At 38.2% G+C, this 23020-nt stretch overlaps 1 protein-coding gene and 1 long non-coding RNA gene across 3 annotated transcripts in view; one reads left to right on the plus strand and one right to left on the minus strand.

Moving 5' to 3' along the window:
- The window catches only part of trabd2b (TraB domain containing 2B), a 109176-nt gene extending 106018 nt beyond the window's left edge, over positions 1–3158 (minus strand). The window contains exon 1 of one of the 2 annotated variants that reach the window (XM_047375922.1): positions 2804–3142. In XM_047375922.1, the coding sequence (XP_047231878.1) occupies positions 2804–2917 (114 nt within the window). In that variant the 5' untranslated portion in view covers positions 2918–3142. Of the gene's footprint in view, positions 1–2803 lie in introns of both variants that reach the window. The other variant, XM_047375923.1, reaches the window with a different exon arrangement.
- LOC124874532 lies at positions 3131–6155 on the plus strand. Its single transcript, XR_007039828.1, has 2 exons — positions 3131–3252; positions 5698–6155. It is a non-coding gene; the product is annotated as an uncharacterized LOC124874532 (long non-coding RNA).
- The last annotated feature ends 16865 nt before the right edge of the window (positions 6156–23020 follow it).

Genomic DNA, 23020 nt, shown 5'->3' on the forward strand with positions numbered 1-23020 from the left:
ACCAGAGCCAGCTCAAGGTTGTTTGAGGAAGTAAGCAGAACTCAATTTTGGGCAAAGCTCAGGTTAAGCCCACCATCCACCTCAGCACCACTAGCCTCCCATTTATATTCTCCATGCTTGGTAACGTCTGAAAGCAATTGCTTTCACTGGATTTTATTTTAGGCATATCAGAGTAAAGTGAACTGAGTACACATTTTCCGGTATTTATTTGTTTAAAAAAATAACTATTTCACAAATCTGCATTAATATATAAAATTATACATACATAAAAAATATGTGTAGAAAAAAACAAGGCAGTAAATCACACCTTTTTCAGTTCACTGGTTCCCGACACACTGGTAAAACTGGTGCACACACTCCACCCAGTAGGTGATAGTAATGCATCTAAAGCGTGTTTGTCAACCGCACAGATGACACACTGAGTACTTCAAGACTACAGTTTTACTTTAATGCAAAACATGTTGTCCCAGCACCGATAACAGAGCTAACTTTAACTACAACAGCCAACAACAAATCAGATGGTGGGGTTCAGAGCCAAAATAAGTAACATTGACATGACTGTCCAGGTATGTATGTCTAGTCATTGATTCAGTTGTCATTTAAATCTTATTTGATTGAAAAACTTGATTTGCCACTGAGAGTGTCAAATATTGCTATTTTATAAATGCAAGTTTTCACGTCCAAATTTATTTAAAAAAAGTGACTTCAGATTAACAACATACAAAGTCTCTAATTAACTGAGTAAAAATAATTTGTAGTGCATTGTCTTACACAGACTTATGCTTTCAACCCTTTATTTATATTAATTATGATGCTTTTCCACTTACAGCTAATGAAAACACAGTATTTCATTTCTTATAAGGTTAGAATATTGCCTCAGACCAATAACAACACATTCTTAATAAAGCAATGTGGGCTTAATGAAAAGCATGTTTACTACCTGCTTAAAGGTAATAAAGGCAGCCCTTTCACAGGACCTGAGGTAATTCTCACACATAGACACTGTGCAGAAGAAGGCCCAGCAGAGAGTGTACAACCTTCCACAGGACCCGCTGGTAATCTTTTACTCTGCCATAATTCAGTCTGTCCTGTGCACATCCATCACTGTGTGGTTTGGATCATCCACAAAACAGGGCAGGTCTGAACTGTAACGAACAATTTGGTCTGCAAAGAGGACCATCGGGTTGACCTTCCCTCCATCCAGAACTTGTAAAGGTCTAGGGTCAGGAAAAGGGCAGCTAACATCTCTGCAGACCCCACACATCCTGGACACAAACTATTTAGACTTTTAACTTTCAGGTCGTTGCTACAGAGAACTATTCACAAAAACCAGCTGCTACAGAGACAGTTTCTTCCCCCAAAGTTTAGCCTCTCTAATGAACACAACCTTACAGCCAGAGTAGTCAGCTACACTGCTATGAAACAAACCAGACTAATTTGATTCTGAAGGTTGTTATTTTCAAAAGGTATTTTAAAGATGAAAAGTGGGCATTATTGAAGTTTATTTTCTTATTCATTGAATATGACTGTGTATATTGTCAAGTTTGATGTTGTATTCACATGCAATCTTGAAAAAAAAAGAAAGTTTAAATTGAAATTCCACGAGAAATAAAGATGTTGCTAAATATATTTAAAAGATTATGTGAACAGATGTGTGAGACAAAAATGTAATGTAGTTTTTATAAGTGTTAAGAATGCTAAATACTGCCTGCAAAACATGAGGAAAAGGCTACTGTTTAAGATAAAATACTAGTTAAACCATGCAATCAACTGTTTTGGGGTTTTTTTAATCATAATTTTCTGACTCTCATTACTTATATAGGCTTTAAAGGGTTAAGAGGACGTTTAGACACGGAAAGTGTGGTTGTGCTTGACTTCTAACCGACGAGAGGCGAGATCCCCTTTGCTGAGGCAGCGCTGACTTTTTCTGGAGAGCCTTGACGCGCGGTGCTTTTTATGAGGGTAATTACTCCTAATGCAAAGCAGAGACCACTGTACTGACGCATACAAATCACACGAAGCGAAGGGGCACGAAGTCTTTATTGAACTCTGAAAACAAAACCATTTTTGAGACATAATGATATAATGACATAATGATAATGGCACTGCAAATACTTGGCAAGCAATTTTCAAGTGTCATCCACCTGTTTCTGAGGTGATGCATTTGTTCCTGACAGCAGAAATAAAGCATGTTAGCTATATGATTTATGCACTTCTGCGCATCATGAAAAATCGTTGATTTCCACCAATAATAACCTTTATTTGTTTAATAAGCCGCACGCTGTACTGAAACACGACCACTTCTGAAAGGTCAATGAAACTTTTCCAAATGAAGTCAAGTCAACCGTGGGTGTTCCCCACTTTGTCACATAAACAGCCGTAAAATTGGCGAGCGCGTAGTTTCTTTTGGCAAACCCGCTTATTGGGAAGGCCGAGATCTAAAGATTTTAAAATGAACCTTTTATTATTTTATTATTATTGTTATTATTATTATTATTAAGAAAAATAATATGTTGAGATATACAGATATATTTACTTTAAACATATTATATAACCCTGAAAGTTGCTAACCTATACAGTTATTAAGGTACAAATATATTAGTTTATTGAATACATACACTGAATAGCTAAATTCTTTTAGTTTTTCCACATTCTCCAAACAGTAATAGTAAAAATGCAATATAAAAGGGAAAAAAAGAGTCTACGCTACGTCTGACATGTGCCACAGACCTTTTGCCAAATTATGTCATGAGTTCAATAAAAGGACCCTTCTGCGTCACAAACCGTCCCCATTAAAACTTACCGACTTTGGTGGGTCGCACTGCGTTGGTCTGCCAGTACGCCCTGCGCCCCAGGGTGCCACTGTTTGCAGCAGACCGCCCAGGAGGAGCCAGCTAAACACCGGCGAAAAGAACATCTCCCCGAGGTGACAGGACACTTGTGCCAGAGAACTTTTTTCTCTCTCTCTAACTGCGTCCTCTCCTCTTACTCTCTGCGCTTTGAATTAAGAATAAAAAGAAGCGCTACCGGTGGCCTCTGGGCTCACATGTGCAGCTCGTCTGGAGCACCATCCCACCTCTTCATGCACTCCGCCTCTGAGTTTGTTTTGTTTCTGTCTGCAGTTTTTCTTGTGTCTTCGCTCGGTGCGCTCCTGAGGCAGGAGCTGAAAAAGTCTTTGGGAAAAGTTTGCGCTGCGCGAGTTTGGACGAGGGCTAGAAAGAGAGAGAGAGAAAGAGAGAGAGGTGAAACGATGTGAGTACACCCCTCGCCCCTCCACAACATTACTCACAAAGTATGCACACACCACCCCAGCTTCTTTAGAGATGAGCGAGCAGCAGATCCAGTGGTCTCAGGTTTGCGTGAGAAAAGCCCCTAAATATAGTCACAGAAACAAAGCTGCGTGGTTTAAATCGTTTTATGATAATGCAATAACCTCAATATTATCACAGCTGGATCTTTCCTGTGTATTAATTGGTGTTAACAGACTCCTTCAAACAATCATTTAACATATACAAACCGTACAGAGTTGGTGATTGTGTGTATATTTTCTTGCTGTAGGCAGGGCCAGTCAGGGTAAAAGCCAACTTTACAAGTGCTTGCCTTGGGGCTCAGGAGAACTTAAATACACACAAGACCTGTTGACAAACACACCAGTTGTACACACATATAAATGGTAAATAGTCTGGATTTATATAGCTCTTTTCTGTGCTTTTGTGGAGGAAAACCTTCATAATTTGAAAGTTATGGTAACAAAGCTATAATTTCAAGTTGATTTAATGGTTTCCATAGCCTATGTCTGAGCTTGGAAAACGTTTTAGACACATGTTAACTGCTCATAGGCTCTTTTTTGGGTTGCTTGTTAGCACAACATCAAATCTGGTCACTTGTAAAATTAAGTGATAGGAAAAAAACAAAATTTTACTAAACCTGAATAAAATATCCCCCTAGACAATAGTGTCAATCAATCATTTACCTTCAGAAGTCACCCAACACAAAAGATCAGGCATGGACAATATAAACAGAAGGTCAGTGATGCTGTGGTGAAGTTTGGGCTTAATTGGAGGTGGGCCCCAAATTAAATTCCTGTTAGGGCAGCTGTTTTTTGGCTATTAGCTGTTAATTTCTTGAATCCCCCAAGATGCTGGAAATGTTCTCCCTTTAGAAACAGGAGCTTCAATGCCTGGGCTGGTAAGCATCATCAAGGTATACCAAGGCTGAAAATAGTAACTCAAATCTCCAAAATATTCTGTGGTACTGTTCCTACACCTTAAAGAGCTTTGAAGGAGATGCTGGAGAATCTTTTACCAAGCTGGTCTTATTCACTATTTGTTAATTAAATTCCCAAAATCACAGTATTTACAGAAAAGCTGATATTAGATGATTCATTAGGAGCCTCTGTAGTAAGACACTGCTCGTAGGTGACTAGCTATAATTTTAAAAGAGTGTAAAAAATAGCGGTGGGTTGTGCTTGTTTAGTTTTCCATCACCACCTTCCATGTTTTCTGTGACCAAACATACACATATCCAAACAGCCAAATGTTTCCTTCTTCTTAGTAATGGAAAAGTGTAGTACCCTGATTTCAGGCAGCTCACCAGCAATGCATAGCAACAGGTCAGGGAGAGGCGAAGATGGCATTTTCTTTGGTTTCTCATTAAAACCACTTTAAACCATATAAAAAAAAATATGTTTAGCTGTTTTATAATGGCTTTCTTTTTTAGGCCCTGTTATACCACGATACCAGGTAGAGGCCAATGGCTACTATTTACCTTCTGAATGTTAATATTGTTCTTTTACAAAAGGTGACACTGCAGGGCAGCTTAGAGGTTTATTTTGCCTTATTTTCAGCAACTTCATTTCAAAGATGTAAATACGCAATATTTCAAATGCGGCCACTTGCGTGCTCCTCGAATCCTTGCTTGACAAACCTTTGTACAGGGATCTTGTTGAGGCAGATACCCTTGACCCCTACAAGCTTGATTAATGAACACAAATAGGTGCGATTAAAGAAAACCGTGAGAGTTGTTGAATTTATGTTACATGCAGTTCTCTTCTAAAGAAGCATTAGTCATGAAGTGGAGCAGGCGGATCTGAAATAGCAGCCAGTGTTGAGAGAAAGTGACTGCCCCCCTCCCCACAATGTCAGCACTCCACTACTCAGCTGTGACCTCAGTTATTGTTCAAGTGGCAGACTGTGTGACAGAGTCAAGTAGTGGAAATTTATCATGGGGACCCCCTTAAACAAGTGGCACCGGGCCCCCTACCAACCGTGCCGGTGATAGAAAGACCCCAGACAAGCGTCTCTTTGTCCTCGGCCATGTTCTCCCCATCCTCTCCATTCCTCTTCTCACCACTCAGCGTTCACTTTTGCTGTGACCCACTCTGCTCACAGCTGACTGTCCCTCTGCATCTTTATTGTGTTTTTCATTCACATGAGTGCTGAGTAACTTTGATCTAATTGTCTTTTCAACAAGTTTCACATTGTAAAAATTAGACATGAATAACTTTTACAGGCCCATTTATCAATCTCTTTATAAAATCAAAGAAGTAGAAAAGTGTTCTCTTCAGCATTACCTGAAATGCTTTTACATGCTTGCTGCCGATAAAAAGCAATAAGACAATAAAAGGATGATGATGTAATCTAATTACTATAAACATACTACCCTGTTTTTCACATTTTGTGGTTTTTGCTCCGACAGGTGTGGGATTTCATTTAGCTGCTTCAACTTCTCTAACCCTGCCACCTGCGGACTCTGGTGCCTTTCTGTAACCACACCTTGCAGAGGGTTTTCTCTTTGAAGGAGCTTTTTGCATTCTTGGCCTGTTAGAAGAGGGCTTATGAACGACCCTGCTGTTGGAGATTCCTGGACCGGGGCCAGTGCTTACAGCATGGCTCGCATATATAGCTGGGGAAGAAAGAAGATTGCAGAAATGCCCTCATCTACAGAGGACAAGTTTGGGGAAGGTGTTGGAGAAAAGGAAAGCTTCCCCCTGCTACTCGTAAAGATATTTTTTGAAATGCTGAACAATGTGTGTCTGTAGTTGACCAAGTTAATATGCTTTCCAGCACTTTATCTGGCTATTAGATTCTGCATGAGCAGATAAAGAGGAAAGCACACACGTTGAGGGAGGAGAATAAATGTCTGCTTGTCCTTGAGGAGGTCTGTCTGTCTGTCTGATGTTGTGCAGAAATTCCTTGAGAAATCTCTAACATTGCTCTGCATTCTTTCCTGTCATTAGGTATCCAATACCAAATGTATCCCTCTAAATACAGCTCCTTGCAGCGCCAAATAAAAACAATTGGGATGCAAGCAAATTGTTTTGTTTATTATGTGCACAGGGACCCCTAGTGGTGTGAAGAAGACTTGAAATTATGCACAGCGTGAGCAAAGAAGGGATCAACAGAGAGATGGATGACTGGAAAGAGGGCAACGATATAATTTACGATTGTAATGAACATGAAGGATCAATTTCTTGTTTGAAACTACTGACGTACATTCTTTCTTTATCATTTCTAGTTCTCTGTCTTAAGTTTAAAGACAGCACCTTGATGCTTTGAACCTTTGTTACATTTTGTTACCCTACAACCACAAACATCAATCTGTTCTATAGAGGTTTTATCTGATTGAACAACAGATCAGAAAGTCATACATATTTCTAAAGAGGAAAGAAAATAATACAAGTGCAGTGTGTATATCTGCTTACTCTGATGCCTCTAAATAAATTCCAGAGCAGCCAACTGCCTTCAAAGGTCACATAATTAGTTAATAGAGTCCACCTGTATATAATTTACCTTAGTATAAATCCATCTGTTCTATGAAGGCATCATGGGTTTGGTAGAGAACATTAGTGAACAAACAGCATCCTGAAGACCAATGAACAAAGCACGGAGAAAGTTGCAAAGAAGTTAAAAACACGTTTAGGTTATGAAAAAAAAGCTTTGAAAATGCGTCACTGTTCAATCCATTATCCGAAAATGGAAGGAGTTGGTACAATGTTAAAGTTAACGCAGGAGTATTAAATGTCAGCCTTAATGAGAGAAGCAAAAAGGCCCATGGAAACTCCCTATGGTTCAGGTGGGAGAAACTCTCATTGAGACAGCAATTAGCTGTGCAGTCCACAAATCTAGCCTTTAATGGCAGAGTGTTTGGAGAAAAAAAAACTCCTAGTTAGAAGAAAACCACAAGAAGTCATGTTTGCAGTTTGTAGGAAACATGTAGGGAACACAACAAACGTGGAGGAAGTTGGCCTGATGAGATGAGACTGAAAAAGAATTTATTTGGCCAACATGCAAAATGCTGTGTGGTATCCAAAATAATACTGCACCTCACCCCAGGGGCACAACTACCTACTTTCTGAGGGGTATGCAGACACATTGCAGGCACCCCGAACCCCCACCCCACCCCTAAAGCTGGACTTTTTCTTTTTTTATGTTTATGTATATAAATCTTACTTATTCATGGGCTTAGAAGATACAAGACTACTATTAAAGACTTTTATTTTATGTTATATATTACAGCAAAGGTATGTTTTTATAAGCTTCAGCTTATTAAAGGATGTCTCTGCAGATGCAACCATCAGAGGCATCAGAGGCATGGTAGGAACCACTCACCCCTTCCCTGTTCTTCTTTGCTACGTCATGTGGTCAAAGAAGCTTTATTTACTACTTTAAAGGTTTACACATCTTGTTAATGCACTTTTTCAACATAAACACTATTTTAAAATGAATCACTTGGTTCCTATACTTCCGCTGAATATAAGACCAACCTGTCGCCTTCTTCTGTCTGTCTTGACTCTTTCTCTCTGCATCTCTTCTTTTTCTTCATCCTGACACCTGAATTACATGACAAATACTGCAGTCAAACCAAATATAAAAACATGAAATTTTAATTTTAAATGATATCCTTGTTCACTTACTGATTGGATGTTGCATCTGAGCAGACTTGTCAGATACATCACAACAGCACTGTAGTGTTATATCTGAGTGAAGACATTTAACTCAAGTGTATCACTCCCAGGTTCTATAATTTATCTTTATTATGATTCACAATCTAGCTAAACAAATGATTACTGTCTAAACAACTAAATAACCACAAACAATTTCCTTCATTTTTCTTGTCATGATTTGTTATATTGTAAATACTGATCAGTACAGACTTGCCAGACAAAGGTAACCTGTCATTTTACTAGTTGTAGTTTAGCTAACCTGAATATTTACAAGCCTCCTGTTGATACCCTGACATATCTTACCTACTGTCTTTCAACCACTTTGAAAGCCTTTTCTTCATCCCTGCCACAACTTTATCCTTCTCCCTCTTCTGTTTTCTGTTTTGTGCTTCCGAGAGCTTTCTTTTCTGCCTCTCCATCTTTAGCTCCGTCATCTGATGACTACACAATTCAAATTGAAACCATCATGCTTGAGCGCAGTCTAGAGGGGGAACACAATGGAGAGCCTATAGTGTGTGTGGTGACAGGATGGACGGTGAAGGAGCGGAGGGGCGCATTTTCAGTGCTGTGCCTCTATTTTTGATTATATATTTTGACATTTAGATGGGGCAGCTGTGGCTCAGGTGGTAGGACTTTGTAATCAGTGGGTTGCTGGTTCAAATTCCCGCTCTGTCCGTCTCAGTCGTTGTGTCCTTGGGCAAGACACTTCACCCGACTTGCCTGCTGATGGTGGTCAGAGGACTCAATGGCGCTCTGTCAGTGCGCCTCAGGGCAGCTGTGGCTACATTGTAGCTCACCACTGTCAGGGTGTGAATGGATGAATGACTGACTGAAGTGTAAAGCGCTTTGGGGTATCTAGGGACTTGATAAAGCGCCATACAAGTTCAGGCCATTTGTCATTTTTTACTATATCATTTACAAATGCACAAACAAATATTAAATACGGAAATTGCCGACTAAAAATAATTTTCCCGCCATCACTTTGGCACCCCTTTAGCACAGTGGCCCTATGCGTCGCATGTAGTGCACACCCACTTTTTGGGCCACTGCGTCACCCTGAGCACATCATCCCCACTGTGAAACAAGGTGGTGGCAGCATCATGTTCTGAGAATGCTTTTCTTTAGCACTGTCAGGGAGTTTGGTCAGAGTTGATGGACATCTGGAAAAACGTTAAATACCGGGCAAAGAAACCCTGTTAGAAGTTACAATGATGTTCAGATTTGAGTTCATAGGGCCAACAGAATGGTTTAGATCAAAGCGCTTTGACACGTTAAAATGGCCCAGTCCAGACTTAAATCCCATTGAGAACCTGTGCCATGATTTGAAGGGTTATTGTTTAGAAATGTTCTAAATCCAACCTGACTGAGCTTGAGCTGTTTTGCAAGGAACAGTAAGCTACATTTTCTGTGTGCAGAAAAGCAAAACTGTTATAGACAAACCCTAAAAGACATACAGCTGCAATTGCAGCAAAAGGTAATTCAACCTCATATTTTCCTTAGGGTGCTGAATGCAAAATGCATACCAAACCGTATCTGTAAAGGTTTAGTATACATATGCATTCCACTTCACAATTATGCACTACTTTGAATTAGTCACATAAATCACATTAAAATACACTGAAGTTTATGGTTGTTTTCGTGACAAAATGGGATAAAGCTCAAGGGTTGTGAACATTTTTGCTGGGTGCTATACACACACATAGACTCACACAAACACACAGTCACATGCACACTCTGTCCTTTACGTCCACCCGTCTCTTGCTCAGGCTCCAATATCCTCTCTCCTGCTTTGAAGATGTCAAGGAATAATATTGACGGAGTCTCTTGTGAAATGTTACAGTGGTTTCCCTTTTCCGGATGTCATGGGAAAAGAGGGCCATAAGAAAGGCTTAGGAGGTGGAGGACAATAATAGTTGTTACAAAATATGACAGAACTCCAAAATGTTTAACACTGGGACTATACAAAAGTGAGGAGGAAGTGGAAATGAGGTTTGTTTTGTTGTCACTGAGAAACTTCACAGAGGCTCTGTAAAGGTGTTTCCCACCATTAATCAGACTGATATCTGCCATGGCTCGTCAACACATGCAGATGAAAGCTATCTGTCTATCTTCATCTTCCTGAATGAGCAAAAGCAGGAGGAGAAAGATGGTAGGAGGAGATAAAATGGCAGAGGTCACAGCCAAGTAAAGAAAGGGAAGAAGGATGTGGCTCTGAGGTAAAGGCATGATGGCGATGAATGTTTTTTCTGTTTTCTTTTTTGGTCCTTCCAAACAGAAGATTTAATTTGTTTTAAATCGCTTCTCACTGCTGATTTCACACATTTTACAGTTCATTTTTGCATTTTAAAGATAAACTCTTTAGAGTGATAAACCTAAAACTAAAATTTCAGAGTCTTGTTTTACAGAACAGAAAACATTAGAGCAGGGATGTCAAAACCTTTTGCCCTGTGGGCCAAAATTGTCAAGTTTAAAGTACTCAAGGGCCACAAAAATCAAACTTAGTTTTTTGGTTATCCACAATAAAGTAAATAAATGTATTGTGGATTTTTTTTGTTCACTTTTTTGTTTTAAATAATAAACTAAATGCATTCATAAATAAAAATGGTTTTGCTCAAATGTCTTATTAAAAGAAAGGCATGTATTCTTCTACATTTTCATGGACAAGGAACCTTCATTAGAAGGAAGGAAGTGTGTTATAAAGAATCTGTTCTATTGACACTGAGACCTCTGTTGAACTATTGGCACACTTCCTGTTTGGGTTTCTTTTGATAAGTCTACAAAAGAATTAATGGATTGATGAGATTCTATCTTAAGATAACAGTAGCCTGCTTGGTAATTGGGATCACTGCAATCATTGTAGAAATTTTCTTTTGTTCCAAGATTTTGGTAAAATAACTGTTTGGATCATAATATTTCTTATCCTTCAGTTTGTATACACAGATACCAACTTCCTTTAGAAAGAGGCATACCTCATGTTTGTTTTGTAGAGCAGATGATGCTCTCACTTCAAAGGCTGCCAAAGTCACCCTGTGATGCATTATGCTCTCTCCCACTGATCACCACCATTGTGAGTAATTGCATTATCCAAATCTGCAGGCACCCTGCCATCTTCTTTCTTCTTTCAACCCCATTTACCTTGTGAAAGCCAAAGCAGGAGAGGCGGAGGAGTGAAAAGGCTCCTCCTGCTGTTAGGCACATCTACCTTTTAGCTATTTGAATGGTAAAAAAAATAGAACGCAGAGAAATAATAATGTTTCCCCTCTTGTCATTTCAGCTGCCATAGTGGTGTTTCTGTAAATCCCAGAGCTGGACAATAGTTTTCACTGATATGATAATATTATGGAAGTAGAATATCTTTAATGTTGGTCTCTGTGATAATGTTGTCATTGTCATTGTCCTGTTTGTAGTTCAGAGGCTGCCACAGCCAAACAAGGCCTTTTTGTATTTGCTGGAGAGTATTAATGGCATGTGTTTTGATATCATGAAACCAAAGCCTTGGGCCTTTAGTAATGTGCAGGAACCAGACATGAAATCCAGCCTCAGGGATCAGATAGGCTCTTCTGTAAGACGAAGAAATAAAGGAAAAGGGATTTGGACTCGACGTCCTTTTGAAGAAGGTTGTATGCTTTAATGAGGTCCTTTGAAGATTAGCTTATTGTTCCAGGTGCTTTAATGTCATATGTTTGGCAAATTCATGGCATCAAAGTTTGCCTTGGTTAAAAGGTACCCTTCTTAAAGTGCTTCAGAAAATGTGAAGTGGATGTTTTAGCCACTGATGGTCTGTGGTTGCTCTTTCTAGCTTCTGGGAGTTTACACGGACTAAAGAAAGCTAAGCCCAGCCTCAGAGAGTTTAGCTTCTGGCTCAGCGTTCAGACTGACAGGATTTTAACTGTTTACTCTACATTCATGTAGAGTTTGTTTAGTGCCCTGCGGTACTCTCTCTGGTCATACAGCATTCCCAGTGCTGTCGCCTCAGTCGCAGAAAAAAAAATCATTTCAGGGAAGAGTCTCAGCCATAGTGTGTCTTCTTGAGCCAGGTGTTTAAATACCGAACTAAGTGAAGTTGTTTGCTTGGTCAGACATGCTGGATATGCTGACAGACTTGTACAGTTGATAAGTTTCCTTTCAGCTAACAGATAACTTTTTTAATAATAATGAATGGTTTAAAAAACACATGTAAAACGGAAAAATAAGCTTTATAGAAACTTCATAAGATTAAAAATTAAAGAACCAGAATCTAAATATAAGAAAAGCAAAAATACATTTCTGAGTATTTTAAGAATATGTTATGCAATCAGTTTCGCCATTTCACCTGCACCATGCTCCATATATACTCCTCTTTTCTGTTTACTCCTTGCGGAAACATCTCATCTGTTCATGCCAAGTCTGTTTTACCAAGCCTGTTTTGCCAAGCTTGTCCATACCTGCATCTGCTGCCTTTAGCCTGCTGTGAGTTTTCTTTTGTTTTATTGGAAATCTGGTTACTCACCACGCCACACTGCTTTCTGCTTGTCTGCAATCTGGGGTCCACTCTGAACACCATAGCCTGACATAAACGTGCAAATATTATTTTTTAACTGTTGTTTTTACTTTTGTTTTGTTTTGCTTTTCTTTTATTCTGTTTTTCTTTAGCTATATGTTTAATAAAATTCAATTCAAAATTCAATTCAAAATAAATGCTAAGCACACAAACAGAGTCAGCACAAAAGTGCTGCAGGCATGAGCTGGTGAGAGATTCCCTTAGTCTTATAATCTTGAATAAAAATACCACAGTTTAATTTGTATTTACGAAGAAAATAAATAAAATAAAATATAACTTGGTTGAAGTGCTTCTATTTAAAACAGAAAGTAACTATTGTTCCTATCACTATCACAAAAATTGAACAGCACATCAAAGTTATACAATTGATTTTATTGATATCAATTACCGTATATAGCATTTATTTGTTATTATTTTGATACAAAGGCTTAAGCAAAAATAAACCCCTGACAAATTGATTTGTACTTCAAGTGCAGAAGATTATCTCATTTCATTATTAAGGGTTAGGGATTAGGGGTAGTGCCTGACTTTAGCAAGGCTTTACCAGGGCAGTAGCCCCTCCACCAAAGTATTTGGGGCTACAAAACTGTTTTTCTTATTCAAATATTTTTTCAAGACATGGATGCTTTGAAAACTTGCTGTTTTACAAGTTTCCAAAAATGGGCAAGCCACCATGAGATGTTTTATTTAGTCAGATTTTTGTGTAGATAATCAATAAGCAGCTATTTGAAAACATTTATCATTGCATGACCTCTAACCCGAGCATCAAGCATGATGCAAGCATGTCAGGCATAACAACAGCAAACATGCCTCAGACCTTTTATTTTTGTGCATTTCACACTATAACACCACATACTGGCCTGGCATATTTAGATATTTAGGTCTTTGATTTTTGTGTGGATGAAGACATTTCTTGATTATTATGATGATCATTTAATTTCACTGATTAGTCACACCTGATTTTCTTGTCAACTATCTACCTTCGCTGTAGTTAAAAGCTTGTCAATTTCTTCACCTTCATGCCAGATGTCTCTTTACTACATTGATTCCTCCATGTATTTTAAGAAATTGTGTGAATTCATTCCATGTGTGTGCAGAGTTTAGTTGTTCAATAATGTCAGAGCTTGGCTCACTCTTTTCGATTTTGTCCTAACACCATCGCCTTACTGGGCTGGTATTCACAGGACAACCCTTAACAGACCGAAATATTATTTGATAAAATATTAATATTAAATATAAAATAATATTCTCAGATTCATAATCACAACAACAGTTACCTTTATAAGTGTGAAGATGTTGCTCCTTTACTTTCCACAACATTGCTGTTCATGTTTCTTGTGACTGGAAACATTTACAAATATACAGTAAAATTGTTTCTTCCTTTACGCAAAGAAAAGGGGTTATCAGCCTGTTTCAGTCAGCTAGTGGGCAGTACACAGCAACACGTGGTGGAGACCAGTGCTGCACTGCTCTATGCTCCATACAGCTGGAGAAAACTCCACCAGTACTTCCTCTGGCATCTCAATAAAGGACTTAAAACTGTGGAAACTATATGATGGAAAACATTGATTTTTTTTAACCGTTAACATTTTTTAAGCCTTGACATGGTTTGACAGTTATAACCCAACCATGTCTATACTCCTGTTGTTATTATTAAGCATATAGCTTAACCTCAGGAGTAAAATCATTACTTTATTAGCTGTGATTGACAGGGGCTGAAGAGTATGAATACAATATTGTGTAATATGTCAATTCATGCTGACTCTTGGTCATCTCTGAGTCTCGGTCTCTTACTCGCCGTACATTCAGACTTCAGTTCTGGTTATTTTCAAGATCAAGGTGGGGATCTGTAACACTTGACTGGTATGCTCCCTCAAACCTCAGGAGCCGAGTTTATGTGTCAGTGCTGGATGTGCATTCATCAGAGTCTGGGAGGTAGAGGAGGAGTGGGAACAGAAAAAAAAAAATGCAAAAAAGAAAAAGTTGTAAACAAAAGCTGTTAATGTGAGGAGACACAGGATTGTAATGGAGAGAGCTGATTAGGTATGATTGATGACTCTGAATTGATACCAAACAAATATGATTTATTGTTTTTAAGGGCACATTTCAAGTGTCTGTAAGTCATGGTTTGTGGAAAAACAGCCGAAAAGGAAGAAAACCTGAATCCATAAGCATAGTGTAGCTGACAAGTCACATAAACACACAGACTCACATAAACAGTAAAACATATATATGCACATAGACCTACACACACATGCTTAAACACACAAACACACACACCAGACTCCTTTTCTGCTTTCTGGGCATTGTTCCTTCAGCAGCTCCTCACCAACACTTAGAGCTCTTCTGGTGGTTGACAGGGAGCAGTTGGACTGTTGACAGGCCCAGAGTCTGCACAAAAGCAAGCTGCACCATCACAACACACACACATCGGTACTGATATAAACAGATCCATACAGACGCACACAGTCATGTCAAGCAAGATGACTCCTCTGACAAAATATACACAAACACACACGAGGTATGTCAGAGGAACACATTAAACAGTGGCGTTTGTATGACTGAGCTGCAAGACACACAAGCATCATACAAAGAGCTGAAACACATGAAAACAGTATGACTCCTGTGACTGAGTACAGAAACATACAAACGGATTTATAAACAGGCCTTCAGGGAAAGATCCACAAAAGGGATTTTCTTCTTTAGCTGATCCTGAACATGTGTCACGGTTTACAGTGTTTAAGTCTATAGTAAAAAAATCAAACAAAGAAAAAACACTAACTTCATCGTTCCTGGAGTTCTGTTTGGGACTCTGCTGTTGTGCTCCAGTGTGTGCCCCTATAGCCACTTAGTTTTCAGTGAGTAAGACAGAATTGAATGAATATCATCCAAAATTCATTCTCAAAATAATCATCGCATTTATTGCATTGCTACTCCATCAAGCAAAGATTAGTCTGGCTCTTTTAGCAATGCGGTTTAGGAGTATAGCTAAAAACCAGCGATGACAGCTCTCAGTCTCCAACCGGCCTCATGTAAGATAAATTACAGCCTGAATCTGACTAAGCTTTGACACTCACTACCCAGCAGCCGAGTTAATAAAACACTTGGAGCACTACATTCTGTTTCAGTAAGACTCATGCATACAATGTTACATGCAAACCTTTATGAAAAAATATGGAACCAAACATATGTTCACATACTACTGGGTTTAATGTGCTAGGTGAGAAGTTGCATGTAACAACATCAACCAACTTTACGAGTTGTACTTAATTTTTCTTTGACTGTATGGCACAAAGAGTGACGTCTGTTCAAATATTTGTTACTTTTTTAAGTGCACAACCTTCTACCTGACTTTGTTATGTCACAAACAGTCACACAATGAAATCAATTCTCTTAATTTTCCAGCTTAAAGTTTATTAGGTTTGACTTCTCTTTACCCCAATCACATTAGTGCATATCCGCTTTGCGTGTTAGTAGCATACAAAGATAAACTGCTTTCAGAAAATAATTATTTTTCTACCCATGCGGTTCTGCAGTATACATAATGTGATTTCCTGCTAAACTAGGCTGCCACAGAATGTTTGGGCATGTCAAAAAGTTGTCTAGCAATAGTTACACAATTTAAAATTTAAATATTTACCATATATAGATGCCATTGTTATCTATCTGTCCATTGTCTATACCCACTTGTCCTTGCAGGGTCACTGAGGGGGCTGGTGTCTATCTCCAGCAGTCATTGGGCGAGGGGTAGAGTACACCCTGGACAGTTTGCCAGTCCCTATAGAGGAGAGAGACCAGTCAAAGAGACCAGTCAACTTAACACTCATGTTTTTGGATTGTGACAGGAAGCCGTAGTGTCTGGAGAGAACCCACACATGCACTTGGAGACCATGCAATCTCAGCACAAAAAGACCCCAGACCAGGATTTAAAATCAGGAGTTTCTTGTTGCAAGGCAACCGTGCTACTAACTGTGCCACAGTGCATCGCGCCACTGCTATGGAACTTCAAAGAAAAAGGTATTGCAGTAATGACTTGATATTAAAATTACGTAAGCAGACGCACTGTCTGTGCATATGAAGATTCACTCAACATGTTGAATGCATGGATTGGCTAAGGTGAGAGGGGAGTTGGACTTATTTTTAATTAATTCAGACAAATAAATATTTGACTACTAAAGGGCACTCATTGTCTGTGAACTCAGCATTGACCTTTTAGCCCTAAATGGTCAGGCAGTAAGCCAGTAACATTACAGCAAAAAGAACTGAACTTAGTTTATACTCAGTTGTACAATGTCAATTTCAAACCCAACACACACACGACATACAAAACAGAGCCACATCATGAGTGACACACATCCTTCATAGATACTGAAGGATTTGATGATCCACATAATGTGCTTCATTTCTTGAGCTTTAGAGTTTTTAGTTATTCTGACATGTTTGGTACAATAGGAAAGCTTTATTGTGGTAGACATTGTTATTAATTCATCATTATCTTTTTAATTAAAGTTTGATCTGATCATTTTTGGGTCCCTCATTCGAAAACTGACAAAATATTGAGTTTATGTTGTTTGTAAGACAAAATGCTTACAGGAAAGTATTTATAAAGTTACTAAGATTGCAAGAAAAAATGAATGAACAGTAATTTAGAAAGATAATACAGATTATGTATGAAAATAAATAAATAGTGATTAAAACAGCCAAGCTTGAACAGTTGTGTATCATCATACACAACTACCATTTCTTTTTTCAACAACAAAAAGTTCTCCAGACAAAAAAATGCAAAAAGCAAAGTAAACAGCTGTAAATCTTTGTTGGCAGATCACTGCGATGACTTGGCTGGCCACTGGCCTGCCTGTAAAGACTACAGAGGGTTAACACTTACGGTGCATCACTCTATGGGGAATTCAGAATGCTGCAGCCAAACTGAGACAGTAGGTTGATTTATGAGCAAGAGCTGGGCTAAGCACATTCTGGTGGGCTGAGGCACGCACCATGATTGAAAGTCACATCTAAGCCAATGTGCTGGCCTCTCACTCTGCAGACTGTGCACACACACAGACATGACTGAGCTTTGTTTTGACATCGGAGGCTCACAAATTAAGTTGACATGTCAACTTTTAAGAAGAAATCTGAGCACATCCAATACAAGAGTCTACTGTTTTTGTGAAATGGCATTTGGATTTTGTTGATTGTAATTCTCTCCTGTGTTCTTTCCGTTTTTTTGCTCCTTTGATCATATACTGCATAGGTGTCCATTTGCACGCAGAAAACCTCAGTGATTCAGTAGCTTGAACCTTTTCTTAGTATAACTATGCAGAGAGAATGTGATTTTCTGGCTACTCATAACATTATTGCATGACCTTCTAATAACTCCGGTCAAATCAGATGTTTGTAGTACTTGTGATGCGAAAAATTTAAGGCCAAACAGAATTATGTTTAAGGATGCCTATTAACCTATGTGATTTGCCTTACAAAAGTATTTTAAGAAAATGCCTGAGACGTTTTTTCACATTTTGCCACATTACAACCAACCACAATGTAATTTAATGGGATTTTTTGTCATCAACACAAAGTAGTGGGTTAACGTTCAAGTGAAACAAAGTGAACTCATGGTTTTTTGACATGTTTTTCAAGTAAATATCTCAAAACTATTGGCTGCATATGTCTTCAACTACCTTGAGTCTAAATTTTGTGGAACCACCTTTTGCAACAATTTTAGCTGCAAGTCTTTCAGTGTATACCCCTGCTAGCTTTGCAGACTCAGAGCCTGATATTCTTGTCCATTTTCATTGCAGAATAGTTCAAGCTTAGATTGAATGGAGAGCATCCATCTATAACAGTGGTGCCTAACTCCAGTCATCAGGAGCTACTATCCTGCAACGTTTAGATGCATCCCTTCTCCATCACACCTGATTCAAATGGAATGTCTTTCAGTTCTGCAGAGGCCTGGAACCGAGCCAACCATTTGGTTCAGATGTTTTGGAGAAGGGATAGCTTATTAATTCAGCAATAGCTTTCCTTCAGGTCCCCTGCCATAAAGGCCAGATTTGTAGAGTACAAGACTAAAACTTTTACAGTACATGTGGTTCCATGTGGTTTTTATCTGGTTGTCTGCAGCTCCTCCAGAGTTACCATAGGGCTCTTGACCAATTCGTACCTGCCCAGCCTGTCAGTTTAGGTGGATGACCATGACTTTGGTAGGTTGATTTTATTTAGGGGTATCAGGGTAAAGGGGGATTATTATAAATGCACACCACACTTTTCTGAATAAGTTGGTAAAACATTTGAAATCATTTATACCTTTTTCGTACTCTTTACAGTAATTCACAACTTTGTGTTAATCTATCACATAAATCCCACTGACGTTTGTGGATGTAAGAAACGTGACACATTTGAAAAACACAAAGCCATGTAAATTTTTTTTCAAGTCATTGTATGTTTGGCTTTATTGATTCGTGCTAAATATTATGAAAATAAATACAGCAAAGAATTGGACACCATGCATTGCAAATCTCCATTTTCTCTAACTTTTTGAAACACAGGGGCAATATTTTCTTTGCCTGAGTCAGCTACCTCCGTTGCATTTAGTGCTGGTGCGTCAAAGGGTAAATCAGAGTTGTTAGTTACTGCAGACAGAAGTGGACGATAATAACAGCAGTAATGTACTGGACCTGACTATTGCAACAAAATGTATAAGTCATCTTGTGACAACTGATCATTGTTTGGTTCCAAAGCTGTCTAAGTTAAACATTCAATGTCTCCATTTATTTAGGTAAGAATTATAGAACACTACACAAATAAGTTTGTGATCGGTAAAAATAAATATCTGTACAGAGAAAAAATAATCAATAAAGCTAATCCAATCAAATTGTGTTAATCAATATGAAGATTCTCACTAATATAGGTTATCTTCATGTGACATTTGTTTTATTATACTTTCCTCAGTCCAGCCCCATGAAAATGCTAATAGCTCCACGTAATGGTGGTAATTTCCTCCTTTTCTCCGTGAGATCATTATTTTCATCCTGTTGCCATTTTCCGATTGTTCAGGGATATGCACAAAACCTCTTTCCTTTTACTTCTGCTTTGGTCCTTCACATCTTCTGTATGTTGTAACATCAAACGTTTCACATAAAAGCCTCTCCATGGCGCCTGGGAAGAGTTTCTCTCTTGAAATGTGTTCCTCATTTCATCCCATTATCATATCACTGGACATGTCCACATGCAACTTTTGTTTTGCAGACCATGGACACGGAGAGTAAATGAGCCACAGAGTCTGCAATTTGAGCTCTAATCCCATCCTAAGCCCCAGTGGAGTCTTGGCTGTTTAGTGGAACATTTCCAAAGCCCAGACATCATTCAGGGAAAGGAAGTGAAGAAGATATTGATAAAAAGGACCAAATAATCCCAGGGTTCCTGTTTGTCTTGGCTTTATTGGGTACCACATGATTTGTGAGACTTAGAGGAAGCAAAAAACAGAATTACAGATTGGATTTCAAATCACATTGCTAGCACTGCAATAAGCTAACCTTTCAATACTAAAATAACACAGTAACATTACCACTATTCCCGTTATTCAAACTGAATTATTTATTCTGATTGCTGTTTAGGCACAGAAAATCCCTGAGTTTTGAATCTAAACCTAAACAAAGGTAGTGCATCCAAGCTGGCAGATACTGGCGCCATAATAATGTCTAATATTGTCATATTGTACTAATGGGGCCACTTGAGGAACTAATTTGCACTCTGCTTAAGCATAAGAAAATGCTATTTTCATGATGTTTCCTATTGTGTTTTGTTTTTTTGCAGATCTTTGTCACCTTCATGCCACATAGCATTAATGCAATAATTCAAGATAAAGGAGCCTTGCCCATGTATGGAGTGAAGTTGCTGAAATGCTTAACTCTGTCTGAAAAATCTTTTGTTTCATTGGTCCTTTGGGAATTTTAATTTCTGAGAAGCGTATTTATTTGTTGTCATTAGTTGTTAGACATAATCATCACAATGTGTAGAAATAAATGCTTGAAATATATCAGTTTGTATGTATTTATTGTTAGTTTCTCTTTTGAATTTAATTCATGAAATAATTGAAATTTATTAAATAAGTCTCTAATTATTATCAGTTTATTTAGTTATAAAATATTCATTTAATTTACCATTTTGTATAGTTTTTTTTCTCTTGGACATTGAGCCATAGGGTGAATTATGGAAATAAATGTGAGTATAAACAGTCAAATCCCACTTATAATTTAACTTAGCGGTATGTTATTTACTGACAATTTCATGTCCCAGACTCCCATGGTAAATGATCAAAACTGAGAAAATAAGAAATCATGAAGGGGCAACATTAACAGGACTCTTCAAACATAATTTTACAAAAAAAAAAGAAAATACTCCCTGATGTTATAAAGGAATAGTTTACATAAACTACTGGATTCTTTTAATGCTTTTTTTTTTTCAAGAAAATTACAAAATGCAGGCACACATTATAGTTTGTTTTATAAAAAGATGTTTAAAATATTGTTATTTTACACGTTGATACACATTGTAATTAATGAATGTATTGTTGTCAAAACTTGATCTCCATTAGATTATTGTCTCCTAGTCCTGCTGCTTAATATTGCACTTCAGAGACATTGCAGAGATTTAGTGAAAGCAAGTTAATTCGGTCCACCTAAACTGAACCATAAAATAAAATAAAAGTGTAAACATAAATCTTTACACCTTGAGACTCACACACTCCATGTAGCTGTATATATCCTTAGATGGGACTTTCTGAAAATGTCTTGCTGCCACTATTCATAAATTAATTGGGATGACTGAAGTTGCAGAATAGTAAGAATGAATAGGTCATCTTTATGATGAAAGCAGAACATTGGTTTTGAATTACTGCACACTAAATCATTTTTATTCAAAGAAGTAACTCCAGCCATAGCTCTGGGCGAGCCCTGCTCTCAGGCAAAAGGGCTCATGATTGCATTTTAATGACATAAGTGGGAACAAGGTGTCACTCGAACTCAAATGGCTGGAGTGTGCTGCTAATGTATTCTTCTGAATCCCCTCAGACAAATTTAAATAAATGGTCTTTTAGCACTCCATGACCATGGAGAAATGGAAAATGGACACCTGCTAATGAAATTACTTCAAAATGCAGTTGGAATTGCCAAGGAAGATGTTTGTGTACAGTATGTACAAGTGTGTTATGTTATGTAACTTATTGTAGAGAGATTACAGGCCTCATGTGTGTTAATGATCAGGCCTTTGATTTTAAAGCATTTTAAAAATATATATTAAAACAAATCTGCATTTCTGCTCTCCACAGGATATCGATGAAACAGTGTCTTCCTATAAGCATCGGTTGCATCTCCAGACCTAGACTTGCGTAAGAAATCAATGCGACTCTTTGGTTGCCAAGGTCCAGTCTCCATTGTAGCCATCTGCTTTAGTGGCCAATAAGTGGCAGTGACATGGTTTCTGGGGTTTTTGCTGTGTGTGTTTGTTGTTTTAATTTCTATTTAAGCCACTGTAGAAGGACAGACCCAAATTTCAGCAGTCCAACAAGCTAGTGGGATAAAAGATACTGCCAAACAGTCTCTCTTCACCTAAAGGGCAACCATTGTGGTAGTATCAAGCAAGTTTATGCAGGTTGAGTTTACTATGGTGCCTGCTTCTACCTCATGAACATTTATTTATCTCAACTTAACAAATACTTGCCAAACTCCTCAGAATCTAACTCTGTCTTTTCCATTCCTTAGATGCCAACCTGGAACGGGAAAACCCCAAAATTATTTGAGGCTTGCATATTCTTACCTTTTTATAAACATAATTTACAAACCTGAATTTGTGCACAAAAACTACATAAAACTACAAAAGGCAGTGGTTCCTACCACATCCATTTCTGCTTAAACCTTTAACTTAGAGATTTGCTACAGTATCTGGATATAGGTTTTGTAGCAGACACACACTTGCAGCCCAATGGATGTTAGTTGCCAGCCCTCTATCAAATCCAGCTGGATTCATAAAAGTTGCTCTGAAGCCAGTCAAAAACAAAAATACAGCTGTTTCTTACTTATGTACAAGTACTGTGTGTGTACTTGCAGCAGGTAATAATCAATCTGCTATACCAGAAACAAGTGTTAGAAGGATAAAGGAGTGATTTAGATGTTTTAATGCAGGTCAGATCAAATACCTCTGCTGCCAAGCCTCACTCTCCAAGCACACCACATTCTTTGCATTCTCTCTGGGTTCGCTGGCTTCCTCCTCAGCAGATGGCCACGGGACTCTTCCTTGGTTGTCTATTAACTTGCATCATGAAAGGTTATGTTGATCTCTATCAAAAACAAAATTAGCTGTATTGCAGCATTTAATGCCAAAAATAAGTGTAGTTTTTCTGGAGTAAGAGAGGCTGGTTCAATATTTTACTCTCCAAAAACATCATGCCCACCGCTTAAGGACAGAAAAACCTTTACCAAAGTCCTGCTTGATAAAAACTCTAAAGCAAAAGTTGGGTAACTCCAGTTTTCAAGGGTTGG

Source organism: Girardinichthys multiradiatus, chromosome 9 (genome assembly GCF_021462225.1).
Source record: "Girardinichthys multiradiatus isolate DD_20200921_A chromosome 9, DD_fGirMul_XY1, whole genome shotgun sequence".
Taxonomy (NCBI): Eukaryota; Metazoa; Chordata; class Actinopteri; order Cyprinodontiformes; family Goodeidae; genus Girardinichthys; species Girardinichthys multiradiatus.